Source organism: Diabrotica undecimpunctata, chromosome 7 (assembly GCF_040954645.1).
Source record: "Diabrotica undecimpunctata isolate CICGRU chromosome 7, icDiaUnde3, whole genome shotgun sequence".
NCBI classification, from domain to species: Eukaryota; Metazoa; Arthropoda; class Insecta; order Coleoptera; family Chrysomelidae; genus Diabrotica; species Diabrotica undecimpunctata.
This window is the reverse complement of record NC_092809.1, coordinates 102,768,379-102,790,680: the sequence shown is the minus strand read 5'-3', so window position 1 is coordinate 102,790,680 and position 22,302 is coordinate 102,768,379. Positions and strand designations below refer to the sequence as shown.

The 22,302-nt window shown below is 32.4% G+C and overlaps 1 protein-coding gene across 1 annotated transcript; it reads right to left on the bottom strand.

Annotated features, from left to right (window-relative positions):
• Positions 1-1,596: 1,596 nt before the first annotated feature.
• LOC140445669 (uncharacterized) lies at positions 1,597-21,024 on the bottom strand. The gene is made up of 2 exons (XM_072537908.1): positions 20,716-21,024; positions 1,597-5,442 (listed from the first exon to the last, which is right to left on the bottom strand). Exons 1-2 carry the CDS (start codon positions 20,858-20,860, stop codon positions 3,881-3,883), a joined length of 1,707 nt encoding a protein of 568 aa, XP_072394009.1. The 5' UTR covers positions 20,861-21,024; the 3' UTR covers positions 1,597-3,880.
• Between the last annotated feature and the right edge of the window lie 1,278 nt (positions 21,025-22,302).

Sequence of the window (22,302 nt, the reverse complement as noted above, 5' to 3'; positions counted from 1 at the left end):
ATCCTACCCCCATGAGAGGCGTACAGACGTCTTCGTCCAGAAACCACGAACCTATGAGTATTTCGACTAGGAAAACTCACGCTTTTAATGTAGAAGCTAACAATAGCGAAGATTTCGAATTCTTATCCGACCCATACGAACAAGAAAATGTTTATGATCAAAATTTTCAGAGCGTTCCTTTACAAGAACAGCCACCCCCTCAATAAACTTAAATAATATCCACAACTATCCTCAATTACCTTATTTTATTTTACCCAAGTCTAAATTAAAAGTCCTAATAGATTCCGGAGGATCAGATACCATTATTTCACCCAACGCTACCAAATATTTTAATCCATCCCACAAATATAAAAAACCATTTAAATTAACTGCAATGGAAATTACGCAAACTTTTAATGACAATATAAGAACGCCACTGCTTAGCGAAATGAACATATCTGTGTTATTTGACGCCAGAGTTGCAAATTCCAGTCGAGATTTTGATATTTTACTAGGTAATGCGGATCTCGAAAAATTAAACGCGGTCATTAACTATAAAAATATGACACTGACATTAAATACGTATAACACTAGTTATAGGATTCCTTTTAAAACGTTGTATAATAAAATTCCAGTAGACATTGATAATGGAAATATATTGCTTCAAGAAATTATAATAAATAATATAAAATTACCTGAATATATTCATATAGTTACAAATGGCTATATTAATAATATCACATTTGATAACCCGGTACAAATGGAGCCGATTCATGTAGAGAATTTAGATGAGTACGAAATTTGTAAAGGACCCACGAATTTTGACCCTTCAATTATACGCACGCAACATTTAAACGAAGAAGAAAAAGAGAAAATTTTAAAATTATGCAAGAGATACAAGGACATATTTTATGACGAAAAAGCACCATTAACCTTACTAAAATCCCAATACGACCACTTACTTAACGAAACCAAAGACAATTTGCATAAAATAACTAGGAGACATAAACGAGGACTTTTTAACTTTCTAGGTACCGCTATAAAATATGTAACCGGAAATCCAGACGATGCCGACTTAAACTTATTAAAATCACATATCATTGCTTTAGAAAATAAACAAAATGAAGTTATAACATTGTTTAACAACCGCATCTCCTTCGACAAAACTGTCTCCACGAGATTTAATACTTTATTAGAACAAATTACAAAAAATAATCAAATACTTTTCACAAAAATTAAGAGATTATCGGCAGATTTTGATGGATACGCTGTAATACATAATGATATTTTAAATTTACAGATTATTAACGAATTTTTAATGAAATTAGTTAGAACTATCACTCTTTCTCATTTTAACTCGTCAAATATTGAACTGTTCACATTAAAAGAACTTTTAGACTTAAAAGAAAATTTAGTAAAAATTTATTCTACGAATTCTTTAGTATCTGATAATGAACATCCTTATGAACTCATTGAATCTTCTAAATCTATTATTTGTGTTACTTCTAAGACTATGCTCATTATCCTTAAAATACCAATCCTTATTGAAAATTCCTATTTAACATTTAGAATTTACCCAATCCCTAACGATGATCACGTTATGTTCATTACATTACGTTATGTTCATTACGTTACAGAAGTTGATAAATTCCTTCTTTATTTCTATGTATACGGGAATTCAATGAATGTAAATATTTGTCATACAATAATTTTAAAAATCGTTCCATATAATTAACGTTTTCATAACAACTAAGTGTGGTTTTTACTGAACTAAATTCTACTCTATCTTAAATTTACACTCCCGCACTTCACTTATTATTCATTTTAATTAAATAAAATTTCTTAACGATATGAATTTTTCGAAGATTTACATACATATATTTCTTTTTCATTTTTAAATAAAAAAGACTGTTCAACCATATCTTCAGACCATTTTTAAAATGACCGAACTTTTTTTAAATATAGTAGAACTTCGTTAATCCAACTCTAGCTACTTCAACCTCCTGCCGTGGGCCATTGTACTATGTAGCACTTTTCACGGAACCTTCGATAACAGAAATGTTTTCGATGACAATTTCTTCGAAAGGAAATAACCTTGAAAATCGCATCTAAATGTCGATTATGTATTAATTTTATGTCAAAAATGGAAAAAAGAAAACCCAAAATAATAAATCTCAAGGGAACGATATTTCAAAATATTTTAAGATGCCACAAGATAATAGCTTAAGAACAATATTAGGTTCTTGAAAGGTTGGATAAAGGTGAGTTTTGAATTTGTATTCTTTGACTTTTGTACAATCATTAGGGATGTTTTCTTTTTAGAACTAGGGGACGGAGTGACTACAATCAAAGACTGGCACAGTAAAAGAAGGGAATTAGGGTCAGTTTCCATGACAGTAGATGATGACCAAACGGCAAGGAAGACATTTCTTGGGTTTGGTTTAACCAAGAAAAGTGAAAAGAGCCCCACCATTGTTAGGGACGCTTATTCAAGAAAAAGCAATCACTTTGCTTGCAAAAATAATTGAGCAGAGTTCTTCGATTGATAAGTTTACTGCCTCAGAAGAGTGGCTCCAACGGTGAAAAATCGCCACGGAATTCGACAGTTTTCTATTTCGGATGAAAAACTTTCATCTGATGTTAGTGGGGCAAACCCGTTCATCGATAAGTTTAACAATTTACCTTGGAAAATAATTTGCTTCCCGAGCAAATTTATAAGATGGACGAAACCGGCCTGAATTATAAAATGTTCCCAAATAAAACATTGACAACAAAAAAAAAGAACACATTTTGGGATATAAATCGTTGAAAGAAAGTCTAACGATTGCTTTGTGTAGCAAAACAAGTGGGGATCACAAACTTTCGTTATTTGTAATCGGGCAATAAAAAAACCGAGGTAATTAAAAAAATCTTAATATGAAAGCCCTTCCCGTTTACTAGAGAAGCAGAAATTGGCCTGTATAGACTGTCACCTTTTTAAAGAGTGGTTCTAAAATTAATTTTTGTCAATTGCAAATGTCAATTTATAAAATAAAAAAAAAACCTGCTTCAAAAGCGGTTTTGCTTCTTGATAACGCACCGTCGCATCCAGGTACAGGTATTCTGTCTTCTGGAGAAACAACATCGCTCTTCTTACATAAAAGTGACTCCACTACTTCAACCTATGGATCAAGGAGTAATTGAATACTTGTGGAACAGGAAGATAGCAATCTGACACAAGACAATAAAAAAAGTTACGATCAAAGATGCAATTTATACAGTAGCTTCGTCATGGACCGAAATTTCTCTTGAAACACTAAAAAAATCCTGGCGCAAACATTAGCCGACCATCATGAACATCAGTGAAACTGAGGACAACGTAGAAGACTTTCCAACATTTCCAATTGCCAAGAACTTTCCAATTATAGATCCAGCGATGAAAACCAGTGACATTGAAGAATAGCTGGCAAATATTGACGAAAATTACCCTGATTGTAGGGAATTAAATTGTTAGGAAATAATATCTGCCACTTACACATTAAGAAAATGTGGAAAATGAGGAGGATTTTGCAGAAAATCTAAAAACCACCCATTTCTCTGCAAAGGAAGCTTTCGAGATTGCTTTAAGATACATCGAAGTTATTGAAGATTGCAAATCTATAGATATTTTGTTACTTAAATATTCCTTTAGTTATACAGAGGTCTGGACTGACAAAATCATATATTGATATATCTATATATCGATGATATATACCGATGATATATACCGATGATATATACCGATGTTCATGCCGAATAAGGATTCAGTTAATTGTTTACAACAATCTTTAAACTTTCTTTTCAAAACGTATTTTCAAATGGTATTTCAGATCACCCTGATGGGAAAATTGTTTAAAACAAATTTTACACTTCGTAGTGTTTCTCAAGCGTGTATATTCTTATGCCTTATCAAATTGGATCGCAGAGAAAACTGCACAAGACAAATTTCACACTCGTAAGGTTTTTCCCCAGTATGTGTCCGCAAATGCATTTTCAAATAACTTGCTGTAGTGAATAACTTAAAGCAAATTTCACACTTGTGTGGTTTTTCCCCAGTATGTGTTCGGAAATGCTTTCTTAAATTATGTGCCGCAGTAAATGTCTTAAAGCAAATTTCACACTTGTAGTGAGGTTTTTCCCCAGTATGTGTTCGGAAATGCATTTTCAAATGATCTGTTGTAATAAATGTCTCAAAGCAAATTTCACACTTGTGAGGTTTTTCCCCAGTATGTGTTCGCAAATGCATTTTCAAATTACTTGCTGTAGTGAATGTTTTAAAGCAAATTTCACACTTGTGTGGTTTTTCCCCAGTATGTGTTCGAAAATGCTTTCTAAAATTATTTGCTGCAGTAAATGTCTTTAAGCAAATTTCACACTTATGAGGTTTTTCCCCAGTATGTATTCGCAAATGCATTTTCAAATTATTTGCTTCAGTAAATGTCTTAAAGCAAATTTCACACTTGTAAGGTTTTTCCCCAGTATGTGTTCGGAGATGACTTTTCAAATGCTGTGTTCCAGTAAATGTCTTAAAGCAAATTTCACACTTGTAAGGTTTTTCCCCAGTATGTGTTCGCAAATGGATTTTCAAACGACCTGATGCAGGAAATCGCTTACAGCAAATTTCACACTTGTAAGGCTTTTCCCCAGTATGTGTTCGCAAATGCATTTTCAAATCACCTGTTGCAGTAAAACGCTTAAAGCATATTTCGCACTTGTGAGGTTTTTCTCCAGTGTGTATTTTCTTATGATATATCAAATTGCTTTGCAGAGAAAACTGCACTAGACAAATTTCACACTCGTAAGGTTTTTCTCCAGTATGTGTCCGGCAATGCTTTTTTAAATTACCTGCTGTAATAAATGTCTTAAAACAAATTTCACACTTATGAGGTTTTTCACCAGTATGTGTTCGCAAATGGATTTTCAAACCACCTGATGCAGGAAATCGCTTAAAGCAAATTTCACACTTGTAAGGTCTTTCTCCAGTATGTGTTCGCAAATGCATTTTCAAACCACTTGTTGCAGTAAAACGCTTGAAGCATATTTCGCACTTGTGAGGTTTTTCTCCAGTGTGTACTTTCTTATGATTTATCAACTTGCTTTGCAGAGAAAACTGCACTAGACAAATTTCACACTCGTAAGGTTTCTCTCCAGTATGTGTTCGCAAATGCATTTTCAAATTACTTGCTGTAGTGAATGCCTTAAAGCAAATTTCACACTTGTGTGGTTTTTCCCTAGTATGTATTCGGAAATGATTTTTTAAATAATCTGCTGCAGTAAATGTCTTAAAGCAAATTTCACACTTGCAAGATTTTTGTCCAATATGAACCTTTACACTTTTGCTTAATGTGGTTTCTTCAGCATCTTGACTTATTTGTTGTTCTTTGTGGTATGGATGTTTAACTGATGTTTTTTCAGTTTCCATTTTATTGTTGATTTGGGAAAAACCTAAAATATAAACCAAACTATAAAAATTTATTTTTTTTACTGCAAGAAAAAATTAATTCAGAAACACAACAACAGGAATAAAAACAAATAAGTATATAAGAAATAAATGTAGTAAAAAAACAGCCTGAAACAAGCAAGTTTACCATTTGAAATTTATTATTTTAAGTTTCAAGTAATTACATTTATGCCACTTAACAATATAAATAACAATACGATAAAGTCGATTATAGAATTTTCTTTTTTTGTTTATAATATAGAATTTTTAGTAAAAATGCTTGTAATTTTACAAATGTTTTACAGTAATAATAAATCTGACAAAGTTTTGACATTCAGTCCATAAAGGTTCAAATACTGACAAGAGACAATTGGAAATATAACTATTGGATAAGTAATATTTACAGCACACAGTCGATTATATATATATATATATATATATATATATATATATATATATATATATATATATATATATATATATATATATAAACTAAGGAACACTCGAAGAGTGGTGGGTTTTTCGGTCAAAGTGGAGAAATAAAAGACAAAGAAGGTGGCTACTTCATCTATTTATTGAAGACGTTTCGCTTCTTAATCAAGAAGCATCATCAGTTACCTTAAAAAGATATGTAGCAGTCAAAGATATAAAATGTGTAAAGAAGCTTATGATAATGGACATTAAATATTATGTTGTATAGACAATTAATTGAACTGAATAGAGTTTACAAATTAACTCAACTTAGCACAGCAAAAGACATGTGTTAATGGTACATGTATATAAAAAATATGTGAAAAAACTTAAGTAAAAAACATTAATTTACACGGAACCAAAAAGAGCATATGATGCACTTCCAACAGTATATTATTATTTAAATTTGATTTTAACTTTAGGTAACATTATTAAAAATGAATTATAGATATTTAAAAAAATTATATAATGAAGTTACCACTCTTAAGCCTCTCAGTCGCTGTCGGTGAAATGCGACCAGAAATTTAGGTACCACGCCGAACGAGAAAAGAGAGTGGCCTTGAGGTCAAAATGTGACAGAACAGCAAGGCATTTTTTAAAAAGTTAATGTTGTGGCAGAATAGCCAGCAACAGGTGAAGATTGATTCAACCTCCATCAGTCCAAGGTTCATACATTTGGAACTGAGAATAATATAAATTCTATGAATCCATTTTATTATAAAATTTTATTAAATTATTTGAGCAGAAACAATTATTTAAATATGTAAAAGTAACATTGGCAAAATAATCAATAAAATGTAAGTTGAATAAATCTAAGTAAGTAAAGTAAGAAACTATTTTATTTTATTTGAAATTATTTAATATGAAAATATGATAGAAACTACACCTTAGGGGACAATTTTTAAAGTAAACAACATATTAAGCGTCCGATAAGGATGATCGTGACAGTGAGAGTGAAAAAACCAAGTTTACTTGTTGCAGAACTAAGAGAATAAGCACAATAATATGTGTAAAGTGTGGAAAAGCCTTCCATAAATCATGCACAGCACGGGATTGGGCCGGAAAACTTCAAATTTTAGATGAAACGCGTGTGATTTGTTGTGATTCTAACATAACCTTAAATAGTGGGGATGGCATGGAAAATACGATCATTCATCTGCTAAATGAACTACTTTGTGAGTTAAGAAGTAAAAATCAAATCCTAGAGGAAAATAATAAGCTGCTATGGGAAAAAATAGAAAGCATAGAGAAAAAGTTAACAAAAAAATTCCATGGAGGTAAAAAATGCTGCAAAAACTAAAAATAACAATAACAATCCATTAATTTTAAAAGAACAAAATGATTTGAAAGAGACTACAAACTCAGTTGACGTAGTCACAGAACAGCCACTTTGTTCTGTTGATTTGTCTGTGCTGCCACCTACACCAAGAATATCAAGCAGTTCAATTGCACCCGTGACGCCTGTTAAAAATATCAACCGTCCGCTGATTGAAGATGAAAATGATAAATGGGAAACCCAAAAAAAAAGAGGTTTTTACAAAACAACTCGTCCAACACTTATTGAACGACCAGATCCACTCCAGGGAACCAATGAGAATGCTGGAAGTATCCTGCGTGTGGCCACAAAACATATGGCGATTTTCCTCTCAGGTTTCGATCCAAAAACGGAAGCTCAGGAAATACTTAACTATCTAAAAGAAAGAAAACTGGATGAAAACGTTATCTGTGAAAAAATGAAAACCAGGACAGATAAGTACAAAAGTTCATTTAAAATTACTGTTCCAGAACCAAAAATATCTCATTTAATGCAGCAAGACTTATGGCCGAATGGTGTAATTTTTAACCATTTTCAGAATGTACAGAGGCACCCCAGTGTCAAAAGACAGTCTACGGCACACACCGTGTGCCGTATCAGTAATTCACTTAAATACGCAATCAATTAAAACAAGTATTGATGCCATTAATTTTATCCTAGAAGATCATGATGAATGCTTTGCTCTTTGTTTAACTGAGCACCGGAAAACAGAAGAACAACTGCGGGACTACAATGTGCGGAATTTTAAACTGATCTCTTCATATTGTAGAAGCAGTTCACATGAGCATGGTGGCAGTGCGGTATACATTAAAGACACATTTATTGCAAAAGCCCGGGAAGATATTTCTAGTTTATCAGAAAGAACGGTGTTTGAGTGTTCCGCTGCAGAGGTGCGAATTAATAAGAAGAAGATTGTAATCCTATCCATCTACCGAACAGAAGACCCACAAGTTTTAATAAACAAATTGGACCAAATACTTTGTGATTTTGTTGACAAGGACTCCATCATTTTTCTGGCTGGTGATTTTAACTTAGATATGTTGCTTGAGAGTGCAAGGTGGCCAGACACATTAAAAATGTTTTTGAGTTCCTTTGATATTAAACCTTCCATCAAAGACTATACACGCATACAAGGTAACAAAAAATCCTGTATAGATAATATTTTTACAAATCTTGACATATTTGATTCTCTTGTATTCAATCCTCATACATCTGATCATACTGCTCAAAAGGTAAAATTTGAATTAAATGAATTTGAGTCAAATATAATAAAAAAACGAATATTTAGCAAGGAGAATAAACATTTTTTTAAATTCATGTTAGGTAATGTAGACTGGGTATCTGTTTTTGAGACATTAGATGTAGATAATCAGTGGGATGCTTTTATGAGTATAGTTCAGAAAATTTTTATACAATGTTTTCCACTCAAAGAGATAAATTCAGCAAATAAAAAAAAATCACAAAAGTACTTTAAAAATGATGATATAAAACATTGTAAATCTAGGCTTGATGTTTTGTTTACACTGTCTACCAATAATGTTGATTATAAAGATATTTACAGGACAGAAAAACGCAAATACAATTCTTTACTCACTCAATCTCGAAAAAATTGTTATAAAGAACGAATTGAAAATAGCGAAAATAAAACTAAAATGGCTTGGCAATTGGTAAAAGAGATTAAGGGTAATTCCAAAAATCAAGGTAATTTCTGTTTAGAGGGTGACCCTCAGGTGCTTTCTAACGAAATAAATCAATTTATGGCAAATGCAGCACCAGAAGCTGTAAAGAAAATAAAGCATGTAAAAAATTTTCAAATTAATATCGAACAAACTAATCATTGCATGTTTTTAACTCCTGTTTCAGAGAAAGAAATAAGTCACATAATAAATAACTTAAAAAACAAGCATAGCTCTGGTTATGATGAAATATCAACCAACTTAATTAAATATGTTTCATCAGAGATTTCTCTTCCTCTTTCTTTTATAGTTAATGCTTCTTTCAGGCAAGGTAAATTTCCTCAAAGTTTAAAACTGGCAATTGTGAAGCCACTACATAAAAAAGGTGATGTTACTAAGATGGAGAACTATAGACCAATAAGCCTTCTTCCATCATTCTCAAAAATATTCGAAAAAGCAATATATTTCAGATTACAAAACTTTTTCACTACAAACAACTTATTTAGTAGTTCACAGCATGGTTTTCTCGCAGGGAGATCTATTGAGACAGCTACCTATGATTTTATATCAAAAATTTTAGAAAAACTGGAGGCAAAGATGAAAACACTAGGTGCTTTTTTGGACCTATCTAAGGCTTTCGATAGCCTAGATCATGTTCTTTTATTACAAAAATTACATCTTTATGGAATACAGGGACCGGCATTAAACTGGATAAAATCATTTCTCACAGATAGGTCGCAAAAGGTATGCCTGTAGAAAAGGGGATGTAAGGTTTACTCTGATCCTATCAATTTAAAATTAGACATACCACAGGGGAGTGTCCTGGGGCCTTTCCTCTTTTTGGTCTACATAAACGACCTTCCAAATGCGGTGGTTAGTAGTTCCTCAAACCTTGTAAATTTCGCTGATGACTCAAATGTGCTTTTCTGGGAAAAAACTTTAGAAACACTCCTCACAGTGGCAGAGCAAATTCTAAGCAAGGCTGAACAGTGGTTCAGTGGAAATCGGTTGTTGCTTAATACTGATAAGACAGTTTTTGTCTACTTTAGAACCAGCCAGTCACGAGAGCAGTTTCCAGATACAATTAATTTCCTATCACAAAACACAGAACCTGCTAGATCAGTTAAATTTCTTGGTATTCATATTGACCCGAATCTGAATTGGGGGGAACAAATACAAAATACGACAAAAAAACTTAATAGAGCCTGCTACTCATTAAAGCTGGATTTATAGTTTGACGCACTGTAAACGTAGACGCACTGGAAAAAGATCAACATAGAATTTTATGTACTCTTATTTATAAATGAACGTAAACGCATGACGGAACGTAAGTGAAACGCACTGCAACGGAAGAGTTGGCCAACTTTCATCTTTTACAGTGCGTTACTTGCGTCTGGCCAATCAAAAGGAAGAATTTTGTGCTGTCAACCAAAGTGAACTGTCTGGCCCGCTCACCATTTTGTAAAGTTGTTTATCGACATAATCGAATTTTGATTTTGTTGATTATTTGTTACAATGAACGTTAAGAATTTATAAAATAATAATAAATAATAAAAGGATATTATAGTATCATGGTCACCAACTCTAGCAACTGTTTCTACTCATGCGAAAAAATTCCACTCCGTCGATTTATAAATTGAAATAATATTTACAGTCCGTTTGTTACGTCTGCAGTGCGTCTACGTCTACAGTCCGTCAAACTATAAATCCAGCTTAATTCTGCAATAATAACGCATGATAAAAAATTTGGCTCAAGTTACTAATGTCCGTTCTCTTATTAAAAGCGTTAGGGTGTTTAAGTATTGAACACATTTCCAAAAACTGTCTTTTAACGAGATTGCGTTCATTGCCAAGAATCTTAACTTCATTAAAGTCCACTTTGTGTTTAGTGTTAATAGCATGCTGGGCAAGAGCACAAGTATGCTTAGATAAGTTGATATCACTGCGGTCGCTCTCAAGACGCCCTCTCAGTGATCTCCCTGTCTGCCCGATGTAGCATGAGTCACACTCAGCAGAAGGTATGTGATAGATGACATTTACTTGTTCCAGAAGGGACAAGGGTGTTTTGGTTTTAGAAAACAAATTCCTGACAGTCTTAGCATTTTTAACCGCAATTTTAACCGGTATATTTTTTTGTTTGTACAGTTTAATAGTTTTTCAGTAACTTGAGGAAAATAAGGTAGAGATGAGTAATGGGTGGTTGGAGTCCCAAGTACAGTATTATGCAGAACAGTGTTATTAATTGAATTATTTTATATTAGTTGGCCACCATTGGGCATGTCATTTAAAGAGGAACCATAACTCTGTGCATAAAGGTATTTATTAATGAGGGAAGAAGGATATGAATTCTCAATTAAAATATTTCTAAGTAATTGGAGGGATTCCCTTCGATTAACCGGATGTGTCAGTCTATTTAGCCTACAGCTTAAAGCTTTAATTAGGTTTAATTTAATTAATTTATATTTGTAGGGATGACAAGAATGGTAGTTGAGAAACCTATTAGAGACCATTGGTTTCCTATACCAACTTGTGGTTAAGGTGTTATCTCCCATTGTAATGACACGCATGTCTAAGAAGGGAATACTATTTGTGGTAGGGTCCTCAAGTTCAGCAGTGAACTGTAAGTGAGGATCAAACTCGTTGAACAAAGACAATGTGGCCTCTATCTTGTCTGGGGGTAAGGCTAATAATAGGTCATCAACACACCGCTTAATAAAAGGGATTTGGAAATCTAAAAGACCCAAACGGTTAGATACTAAATCATCCAATACAAAATTAACTAGGATGGGAGAGATTGAGGTACCCATAGGTTCCTCAATATGACTCTATATACCAATCTACCAATTCCTACCATTGGTAGAAAAATTTGAAATTCGCAATATTTTGTATCGAATGCGTGAAAACAATCAAAAGTTTAGATACTTTACTGGCCAAAATAAGAGAAAGACAAAGGAATTAAATTAATAGGACTAGTCTTTGGAAAGTGTTGAAGAGATTTAGGATTTAAAGTCAAAAAAGAAAATAATAGGTGACTTTTATGCGAAAGGAGTAGTGTAGTTCACAAATGAATTAAATTTTTGAGAGAATATACTAGACTTAAATCTGAAAATGCAACATTCCAATACTTAGATGAGACATGGATATTTACAAAGGGTGGAATTAAAAGAATTTGGCAAGACGACAACACACAGATAGCGAAGGCAAAAAACACATCATTCTTCATGCAGGAGGGAAAGAAGGCTTTATAGAAAACGCAGATTTGATTTTTTCTTCAAAATCAAAATCTGCTGATTACCATGAAAACATGAATGCAGACATATTTGTTAAATGGCTTGAGGAGAAACTGTTATCTAGTCTGAGTGAACCATTAGTTATAGTTTTAGATAATGCACCTTACCATTCGGAGATTTTGGAGAAACAACCAAAACAGTCGTGGAATGTACCGAGAATAACATTTTCCAATTAAATGATATTTTATATTAAAAATGGTTATGACGGATGTATCTGATTTCACTTTAATCTTAGTTCAAGGAAATATTAAAACTTATGCAAAACTGCAACTAGGAAATGTCTATATTTGGCGTCATATTTCTCTTGTTTAATTTAGCGTCTTCCTGACTCATCTTTTCGTGTTTTCTTTTTAACATCTTCAATATTTATTATAACTACTTTTGTGGATTACTCACTCTGCATATATCAAACGTCTGTACTACTACTAAACGCTCAAATTGTTTCTAAATTTCGACCTTAATATCCATTATACCTTTAATTAATTCACCAAATAAACAAATTCACGAAGTAGCTTCAAGGTCAAATTGGACGTGTACCACAAACCACTAATTTGACACCAAAAAAGGCAATACACAAAATAAAGTAGTAAGGGGGTGGGGGTGTACGTGTGTGTGTTTAGATTAATGCCCTTGGTTTATTATTATTATATTTTATTAGATTTTATTATTTCCATAGATACAATCTCCTAGCTTTAGCTGAAATGCATTATATTTTAATAAATACTAATAACTAATACTAAATACTAATACTAACTATATGTAAATATATTTTTTTCCACAGCGCTAAGACTTAGACCCGATTCAACACCTCCAGTTTAGGCCCTCTTTGTGTTGTGTTTTTCATATACGTATTTTTGTATCTGTTCTTTTTTATTGTATATAATTATTTTATTCTTATTCTTTTTTTAATATTTTTTTTATTTATTTTTTTAAATATCAATTTTCGTATTTTTTAGATGGTTTTGTAGAAATTTATATTACGTGTACATAGAATGGCATTTAAATTGGTGGGGAGAGTAGCTTTTGCTTTTTGTAGATTTTTTTATAACGTTTGATTTAGCATCTGAAAGTATGCACAATCGAAAATCACATGTTCTAATGTACCCAACTCTCCGCAAGCGCAGTTTTGAGAATTGACCAACCCTATTTTATTTTTGTGGGATGGATATAAACCATGTTTGTTCCTTGCTCTGTTTGGTCTTAATGAAGTGCCGATTTGTAATACCGTAAAAAAACGGTTTTCTATGAATTTTTGGTTGGATATAATGAAATCTTATACCTTTCAAATGAGGTAGTAAAAGATGATAAAGAAGAACATTTAACTATGAGCGAATAAGAATAGAGCAAAACGAGTCAACCAATGCCAAAAATAAAGAAAACATAACCGCGATGGGATTAGAAACAGTAATACAACTTAAAAATGAAAAAGCCCGGCATATGGCCGAAAATTTGAAAATAACTCCAGTCAATAAGTTCGTGTATTGTTATAAATTCCTATGAATTGATGAAAACATTAAATCAAACAATCCGTACCTCTCTAACTGCTAATATATGCTGCCTTTGACTGCAAACTGTCTATTTAATATTGAGACAAAATTCAAAATATGTTGCTGTAAGCTGCTCTTTGCTCGTTCCTTACTTCCTTCTCTTAATATTTATCTGTAAATTTATTGAATATAGATAAATTTCTGTAAGAAATATATCCAAGTGTTGCTACGCCACTGGTAGCAATTAACTTACACGTCTTAAAATCTACCGAGGTAAATTCTCCAGCAAATTCTCATGAAAGCCAAAAATGTATTCAAAATATATTTTTAACCACAGATTAACTTTCTCCGACCAATTCCCAAAATGTCCCTGTTAGAAAGAAATCAACAGGTGGGTTTTACCTACGTCTGTATAGAAATATCGAAGTTGTCTCCCGTTCCCCGCAAATTCCTTGCAATAGTCAGGCATTGAAAATCAGAATTTTAAGTAGTCAGTATCAAATTGTATCCCAGCGTAGCTGGTCGTTTCTAGGTTAGAGGTTTAACTCTCGCATATTAGTTAGTGTTAGTTTCATACTCGATCAAATTCGACGCATTTCTGGTTTAAGAGTTTAGACTCTCGCGTATTGAGTATACCTAGTTATTGTTACATAGCTTATAGTTAAAAGCTGAACGCTCATTCTTAATCAAGTATATTAATATTGAAGAAAACATCCTTAGTTGAAGTGATAATTATTAACGGCGGTTTCAATAAAAGAACTTGCGCTAAAACTTTGGCTAGATATTAACTTAGTTGTAGTAACATTTAATTATTAAACTACGTATTGTTTAAACTGTTTGTGTTCTTATTTCCCACGCCAGTGGGTGGTCCTTCAAGTTGGAAGTAATTACAAGACTTAGTACGCTCTAAATGGTAGCAAGATCGCCATCCTAATTTGTTGAACAAATGTCCGTTTAATTCTATCAGAATAAAATGAAAAAGACAGTCAAGATTTGATTTCGCGTACAAAGCGTCTATGTATCTGTTTATACGTATTTCGCCTTAATAAGGCTCATCAGAACAGATATTCATAGGCGTTCTCAACGTGAAAAATAAATCTTTCCTGTCTTTAAGAAGCAACAATAAAATGGCTTCGAAACGGACGCAATAGCGACATCTGATAATAAATCCGTAAAATAGTTTCGAAACACAATTCAGATTTCTGCCTTAATCTGAGCCTTCTAAAAATTGCAAGACAAAGCAGACGCTTTAAAGCAAAAAGGACCAATGTAGACTTCAGCCTCAATACTTGCAAAAATTTTATTTCTATACAAGCCAATGTTGATATTGGCCCCTTTTTTAACAGAACCTCCTTCGATTTGATTTGACATTGGTAATTTGTTCCAAATTAAATTTCTGTGTGTACATTATTGTGAGTACAATAATAGTAATCTTTATATTACAAAATCAACAGTGGCTCTGAGTGTGTGTTTTAAAATACAAAAAGTGATGGAGCAGTTATACTGGGGCAAGAAACTAACTTGTGTAAGTTAGACCAAATGGAAGAAAATAAACAAGCCGGTAAGTAAATACGTTAAATTTATTTTAAACATTAGTAATATTACAAGATTTAGATTTAAAGACCAAATGATAACTAAGTAAAATTGTCCCATTAACGTTTAGTTTTTTCGTATCGCTTGAAACGTCTACTTGTGTTGTGGTTGCAAAAAACGTAAAATATGGCTGAACATGGAATCAGATTTGCAAGGTAAGAAATGAATATTATTCTTTTGGTAAAATGTACTTTTTTATGATGATATTTATACATAAGTGTTCATTTATCCAAATGGTGAAATAATTTTATCCAAAATATTTGCCACATGGCTGTCAGGTGGTGATAAATTTGACCGTCCTACATGTAGGCCGTCAGGATTATGCACTATTATGGCACGAAAATGATAAATTTAAATAAATATAGTAATCAGTGGCTTTCTTTGTTTATTTTACTTAGTATTTAGTCCAAAAGAATTTGTTGATAGTGTTATGAACATACCGCTTTTATTGTTTCAGGGGTTTTTCTTTACATGAGGCTTTGGAGATGTTGGAAGAAGATGAATTGCCCCATTCTCAAGCTGATATAGTTCTTTTACCGTCGGAAGATGCCGCTGAAACAGATGAGGATTGTGGTGAAGAAGAAAACGTGTCTCCGGATAATTTGCCTTCAAACAATTTGAGAACTGTAGCTGAAATAAATGTGCCTCGTTCGGTTGACTCCGACTCGATGATGATATTCCAGTATCAAATTTGGTTAAACCTGACAAAGTTTTGAAAATTCCACGACAATACCAGTGGTCTGAAGTAGCAAACATATTAGAGGAGGCAGAAATACTTGATGGTTGGTCAAAGGATAATGATCTCAATACTGATACAGAAAATACTCCCATAGACTGGTTCATGGAATTGTTTGATGAAGACATTTTTGATTTACCGGTTGTCGAATCCAATAGATATGCAAGTATGAAAAATAAGCCTATATGTATCCAAGAAATGAAAGCATTCGTAAGAATTCTTATTCTTAGTGGTTACGCTCAGTACCCAAGGAAAAAGATGTATTGGGAAAAGGATAGAGATGTTTGTAATTCCCTAGTTTCCCTAGTTCTGCATATTGCCGATAATAATAATTTAGACCATTCTGACAAATTCAGTAAAGTTAGACCTCTCTTTAGGTTACTAAATCAAAAAATTTTAAAACCTGCAGTTTTAGAAGAGAACCACAGCGTTGATGAAGCCATGGTTCCCTATTTCGGGCGTCACGGCTGCAAGCAGTTTATAAAGGGTAAACCGATAAGATTGGGATATAAACTTTTTGGGTGTAGCAACAATGGGTACGTGACGTGGTTTGAACCGTACCAGGAAGCATCAATATACGTATCGCCTAAATACAAGGATTTCGGTGTCGGTGTAGGTGTGGTACTCAGTTATGTGGATATTCTCAAATCAAGGTGGGACCTGAAAAAATTTCATTTATTTTTTGATAATTTTTTCAGTACAATGCCTTTATTTGAAATGCTGACGGAAAAAAATATTAGAGGAACGGGAACCATAAGAAATAACAGAATACCAAAAAATCCTCTGAAATCAGCAAAGGTGTTACAAAATGATAAAAGAGGTTCGTACGATGCTAAGTTTGACGCAAATAAGAAATTGACAATCGGTAGCTGGCACGATAATAGTGTTGTATCGCTGTGCTCGAACGCAGTTGGTGCGAATCCTATTAATCAAGTAAAGCGATACTCACGACAAAAAAAAACCATACTTATTTCTCAACCATTTATGGTACTTCTGTTTGTTTACTCACTGTATCGATTTGGCTATATAGAATGATTGGCAAATACACCGAAGCAATCAGGGCTCATTGGATCAATCAGCTTTTCGTCGACACATTGCAACTTCACTTCTTGAACTTTATACAAAAGCGACTTCATCTTCTTGTGGACGGCCAAGTCGAAGAGAAAATGACGATTATCGTTTCGATGGAATGCACCATTATGTAATTGACCAAGAGAAACAAATGAGATGTCGCTACTGCCATAAAAAAATACTACAAGGTGTAAAAAATGTAATGTTGGTGTCCATGTATGCTGCTTTGTGAGTTACCACACAAATGGTAATGCTTGGTCCTGACGTCCTAGATGTAGGAAGGTAATTTTTTTTGTGTACGTTGCCATTTTTTTAAATCTTATTTCAGTAATGTATTCAGGTGTCCCAAATAAAAAATATTAATAACAAAAAATTGCAGTTTTAATACAATTTCTTATGTCGGGGTTAATACTCAGAAGTTGTTAGATTCCTTCTTTAATCGTTTCATATGGTAATTAATGTTTTTCTAACAACTAAATGTGATTTTTACTGAACTAAATTCTACTCTATCTATTTACACTCCCGCACTTCACTTATTATCACTTGTAATTTAATAAAATTTCTTAACGATATTAATTTTTCGAAGATTTACATATAGTCCGGGATCTGAGGCCTATTTTCACCTTTTATTACTAACAAGCTCATTTTTCGCTTCATTTTGATGAGACCTCTAGTTTTTGTTCCTACAACAATTTGCGTTTGCGGTAGGTAACAGGGGTAGCAGGGATGTAATATATTAATTTGAAGATTCTCAAAAATTTATTACTAACGGGAGTTTTTATTTGTTTATGTTGTTTGATTGTGTTAGTCACTAAAAAGTATTAACATTCATTATTTTACAGAAAAAAAACACATATTATTTGTAAAAAAATGAAGTTGAAGTTAATTTGAAGATGTTGAAGTGCAGGAATAATTTGATTTTGCAGTAATTGGAGATATTTGACTGCGTTTAAATTGACTTTATTAAAAAAAGACCAATAATATGGTCTCCCAAAATTTCAGTCCAAACATTTAACTTTTGTGGATACTGCGTACACACAGACACACTCAAATGCTTATTTTCCTGAGACCAATAACATACAACGGATGGGTTATGCTTCTTGTGAATTGTGATCACAAAATTTCATTCGTTTAAATTGATCATCAGGAAATATTTCTTGAGTTGTTTGCACTTTTTCTTTTCAAAATATTCCTCACTATTTTTGTATTCAAACAAATTCATCGGCAATTTGTTTACTTGAACATGGCGTCGCTTCAGCCAATGCACAAACTCGAATTTCTCAAATTTCTCGTTCTTGAGAAATTTTCTTTTCGCGAGATTGATCTGATGGGCAGCATTTTTTACATCTGCCATTAGTATAGGCAAACTTTTCAAGTTGATGAATAATGGCCAATACAGTTTTTTCTATAGGCATTGGCCTATTTTCAAAAGCCAAAATAAATAAATTAATAGTTTCTTGTACTGAATTGCCTCCAAAGTACCATTTTATTATTTGTACCTGTTCTTCTTTTATATAAACAGTTGGCATATCAAAGTTTCATCTTCACACTCCCAAAAAGAAATACATAGCATAGTATTTGGCCTGTCTCGTATGCAGTTTATCATTGAAGAGATTTATCATTTATCATTGTTTTATTGGAAATTAGGTTACAATTTCGTCAAATAAAAATGCGAATCTGTAAATTTGTCATGGATTTAAGAAATTTTGTACCAATTAGTGTTTCATTTTTAATATCATCATCCAGTTTTGAATGGCAATATAACCCCGCCACTGATCGCCAATTTTTTGAATCAATTCAATGTTTTAATTCAAATATGTAATAAGGCAACCCTGCCGCTGTTTCTTATGTATAAGCTGGATCAGAAATAATCGTCTGGCATTCAGTAATGGGCGTGCATGAGGAATGTGGAGGAGAGACCAAGGGGAAATATGATTGTTATCTTTGTCTATTCGCTGAAAATATGATTTTATATATGTGTTAGATATCCTGTTAAAGTCTACTATGCCGACCATAAACTTTTACCTACACTGTACAACATAATGCAATAAAATAGAATTATGTAACATTGAAGATAACGATTATGTTGCAATAAGCTCTTCATTTGTAATAAAATATAAAGTGAAAACATATATTTCTTAAAAAGGTTTTAAAACTGTTTTCTTGTAGCATGTCTAAGTTAAATATTGTATTTCTATGGGATTAGGCCACAATTTATTCATTTTTTTCTATTGGCTTTCCATTCAGCCCCGATAGGTAATAGATACTGTTTGCTAACAACATTAAATACAAGTATATTATATACATATGCGAGCATATACACACTTATGCACGCACATACATACATAGGTAATAATAAATAATATAATAATAATAAACTGATACAGAAGTAAAACACTTCACATTTTTGTAGTTAGGTATAAAACAGGTAAAACAGGTTTATACCTAAATACAGATGTGAAGTGTTTTACTTCTGTATCAGTTTTTTAAACGATGATATACAGCCAACTACTGGGATTTTCCCATTAATTTTTATAATAATAAGTGAAAACATTAAATTGGCCAGCAGGTATACTCTTCACAATTTATTGTAATTATAATTACATTTTTAACTACAAAAAATTGATGTTTTGGTTTCTGTTTTGATGATTTGAAGTTTTGATGTTTGAGAACAATTTTAGAGATTTGAGACAAATCTATAATTTTTTATTCTAATTAATGATGTCAATCCATTTTTATTACTTGCCAAGATATATTAACTGACAAATATTGACATAATCAATAGAACAGATCATTTAATATTTTAAAGGTAAAAATGACAAATGTATGTACTGAATAGTATTTAGTACAAATAAAATATTGTAGGTATAGCACGAGATTGTTTATAAAGAAATAAAGGCTTTGGAAAATGTATACAATAATATGCATTGTCGTTATATGATTTATAGCTCATATAACTCTTACATATTACATAGGTACTTCATAATGACACATCTTTATTTCTTTATAAACAATCTTGTGTTATACCTACAATATTTTATTTGTACTAAATACTATTCAGAACATACATTTGTTCTTACAGATGAAAGTGACTCCACTAATTCAACCTATGGATCAAGGAGTAATTGAATACTTGTGGAACAGGAGGATAGCAATCTGACACAAGACAATAAAAAAAGTTACGATCAAAGATGTAATTTATACAGTAGCTTCATCATGGAACGAAATTTCTCTTGAAACACTGAAAAACCTGGCACAAACATTGGCCGACCATCATGAGCATCAGTGAAACTGAGAACAACATAGAAGACTTTACAACATTTTCAATTGCCAATAACTTTCCAATTATAGATCCAGCGATGAAAACCAGTGATCTGAAAGCATAGCTGGCATTTACTGATAAAAATTACCCTGGTTGTAGAGAATTAAATTGTGAGGAAATATTCTTTGATTATAGCATACCCACACCATTGACAGTAACAGCAGATGCAGGTAGATATTTTTGTTAAAATCTGTTTTTTGATTTGAATGAAAAATACGGAAAAACTATGGCTCAGCGGGAAAAAATGTGTATATTGTAAAGTGAATAAATCGTGTCTATATTTGGCGACACACTTCTCATGTCTACTAGTGTCTCACCTGAATCATCTTCTTGTGTTTCATTTTTAACATCTATTATATCTATTTCTGTGGATAACTGACTCTGCATATAACGTACGTCTATACTACTAAATCCATTATCACATTCCTGAAGTTCTTTCTTAATTTCTACCTTAATATCCATTATAAACTCATGTGCCTGTATCAGTCATTGGACAACCTGTCCCTTGCGGACTACACTTGCTTACACCTTTACCTTTAGAACTGTTTTTTTGGTTAAATTGAATTTTCCATCGAGTTAGAATCTAATTTTAATATAATTTTCGTACAATGAACATAACCTGTAGCCTGTAGATATATTTGACGTTGACGTTAAATGTTTAATATACGTCAGTGTTGCCATATTATACTCAATTATTTCATACTCTCACATAATATAAAATATATTAGATGAAATGAAAATTTAAAACAAACAAAAACGTGAAAAATACATATATAAATAACCAAAAATGTGAAAATACATATATAATTAAACAAAAACGTAAAAAATACATATATAATTAAAAGCATTAAAATTATACCTATAAATATTATGCTTATGGTAAAAATTAATAGTTTAGAAACTTTAAGAACTACAGAATAAAGTAAAGTTAAATAAAAATAAAAAAATCAGGTTAAACAAAAGAATACACTAAATATTTAGCTATATTTAAAGTAAAACTACTATTTTTTATGAATGCTTTAATCTGAATTCAAAAATTGTGGCTTCTCATAACAAAACATTATATAAAAATCGGTTGCCTGTAAAGTCGGTTTTACGGGCGAAGATTTTACGTGACAACGTCTTTTTCTCGGTAGAATATTTATTGATATGAATATTATTAAATTGCACAATAGGAACAAAGAATTGAATGAAAATAAGAATTGCACAAATTTTAACTATAGAAATATATTTTGTTTACTAAAACATTGTACATGTAAACTTAAACTTAACTAATTTCTGTTTGAGTGATTTTGTTGAGGATAGGACGATGATAGGAGAAATAGCATCGCACCAGCGGACCGATCATGTTTGAGTGGGAGAGAGACGCAAGGCATTCGCCGGTCCGGCGGGCCTCTCTCTCGTTCGGTGACTCATCGTAACAGACGTGAGCGGGCGTTACACTTTTTCATGAGTGACTCCGAGCCACAACCTAATTTAAGACGTTGTCACGTCAAAATTAATGGGAAAATCCCAGTAGTTGGCTGTATACAGTCGTTTAAAAAACTTATACAGAAGTAAAACACTTCACATTTGTATTTAGGTATATACCTAAATACAAATGTGAAGTATTTTACTTCTGTATAAGTTTTTTAAAACATATATCATTTCGTCAAAGTATCTTTCTATTTTAAAAACTCCTATACCTACTTTATACAAAAAAATATGACAACACTGTGACGCTCTTCTCTTCTTCTTTGTCAACCATTTTCCATCCACTCCTGAATGTAGGTCTCTCGCAATTGCTTCCATCTTTCTCTATCTTGCGCCAATCTAATCCACTGTTTGCCTGCCACTGTTCTTATGTCATTTACCCATCTTTTTTGAGGTCTTCCCATGCTTCTTGTTGTCGTCCTTGGTCTCCA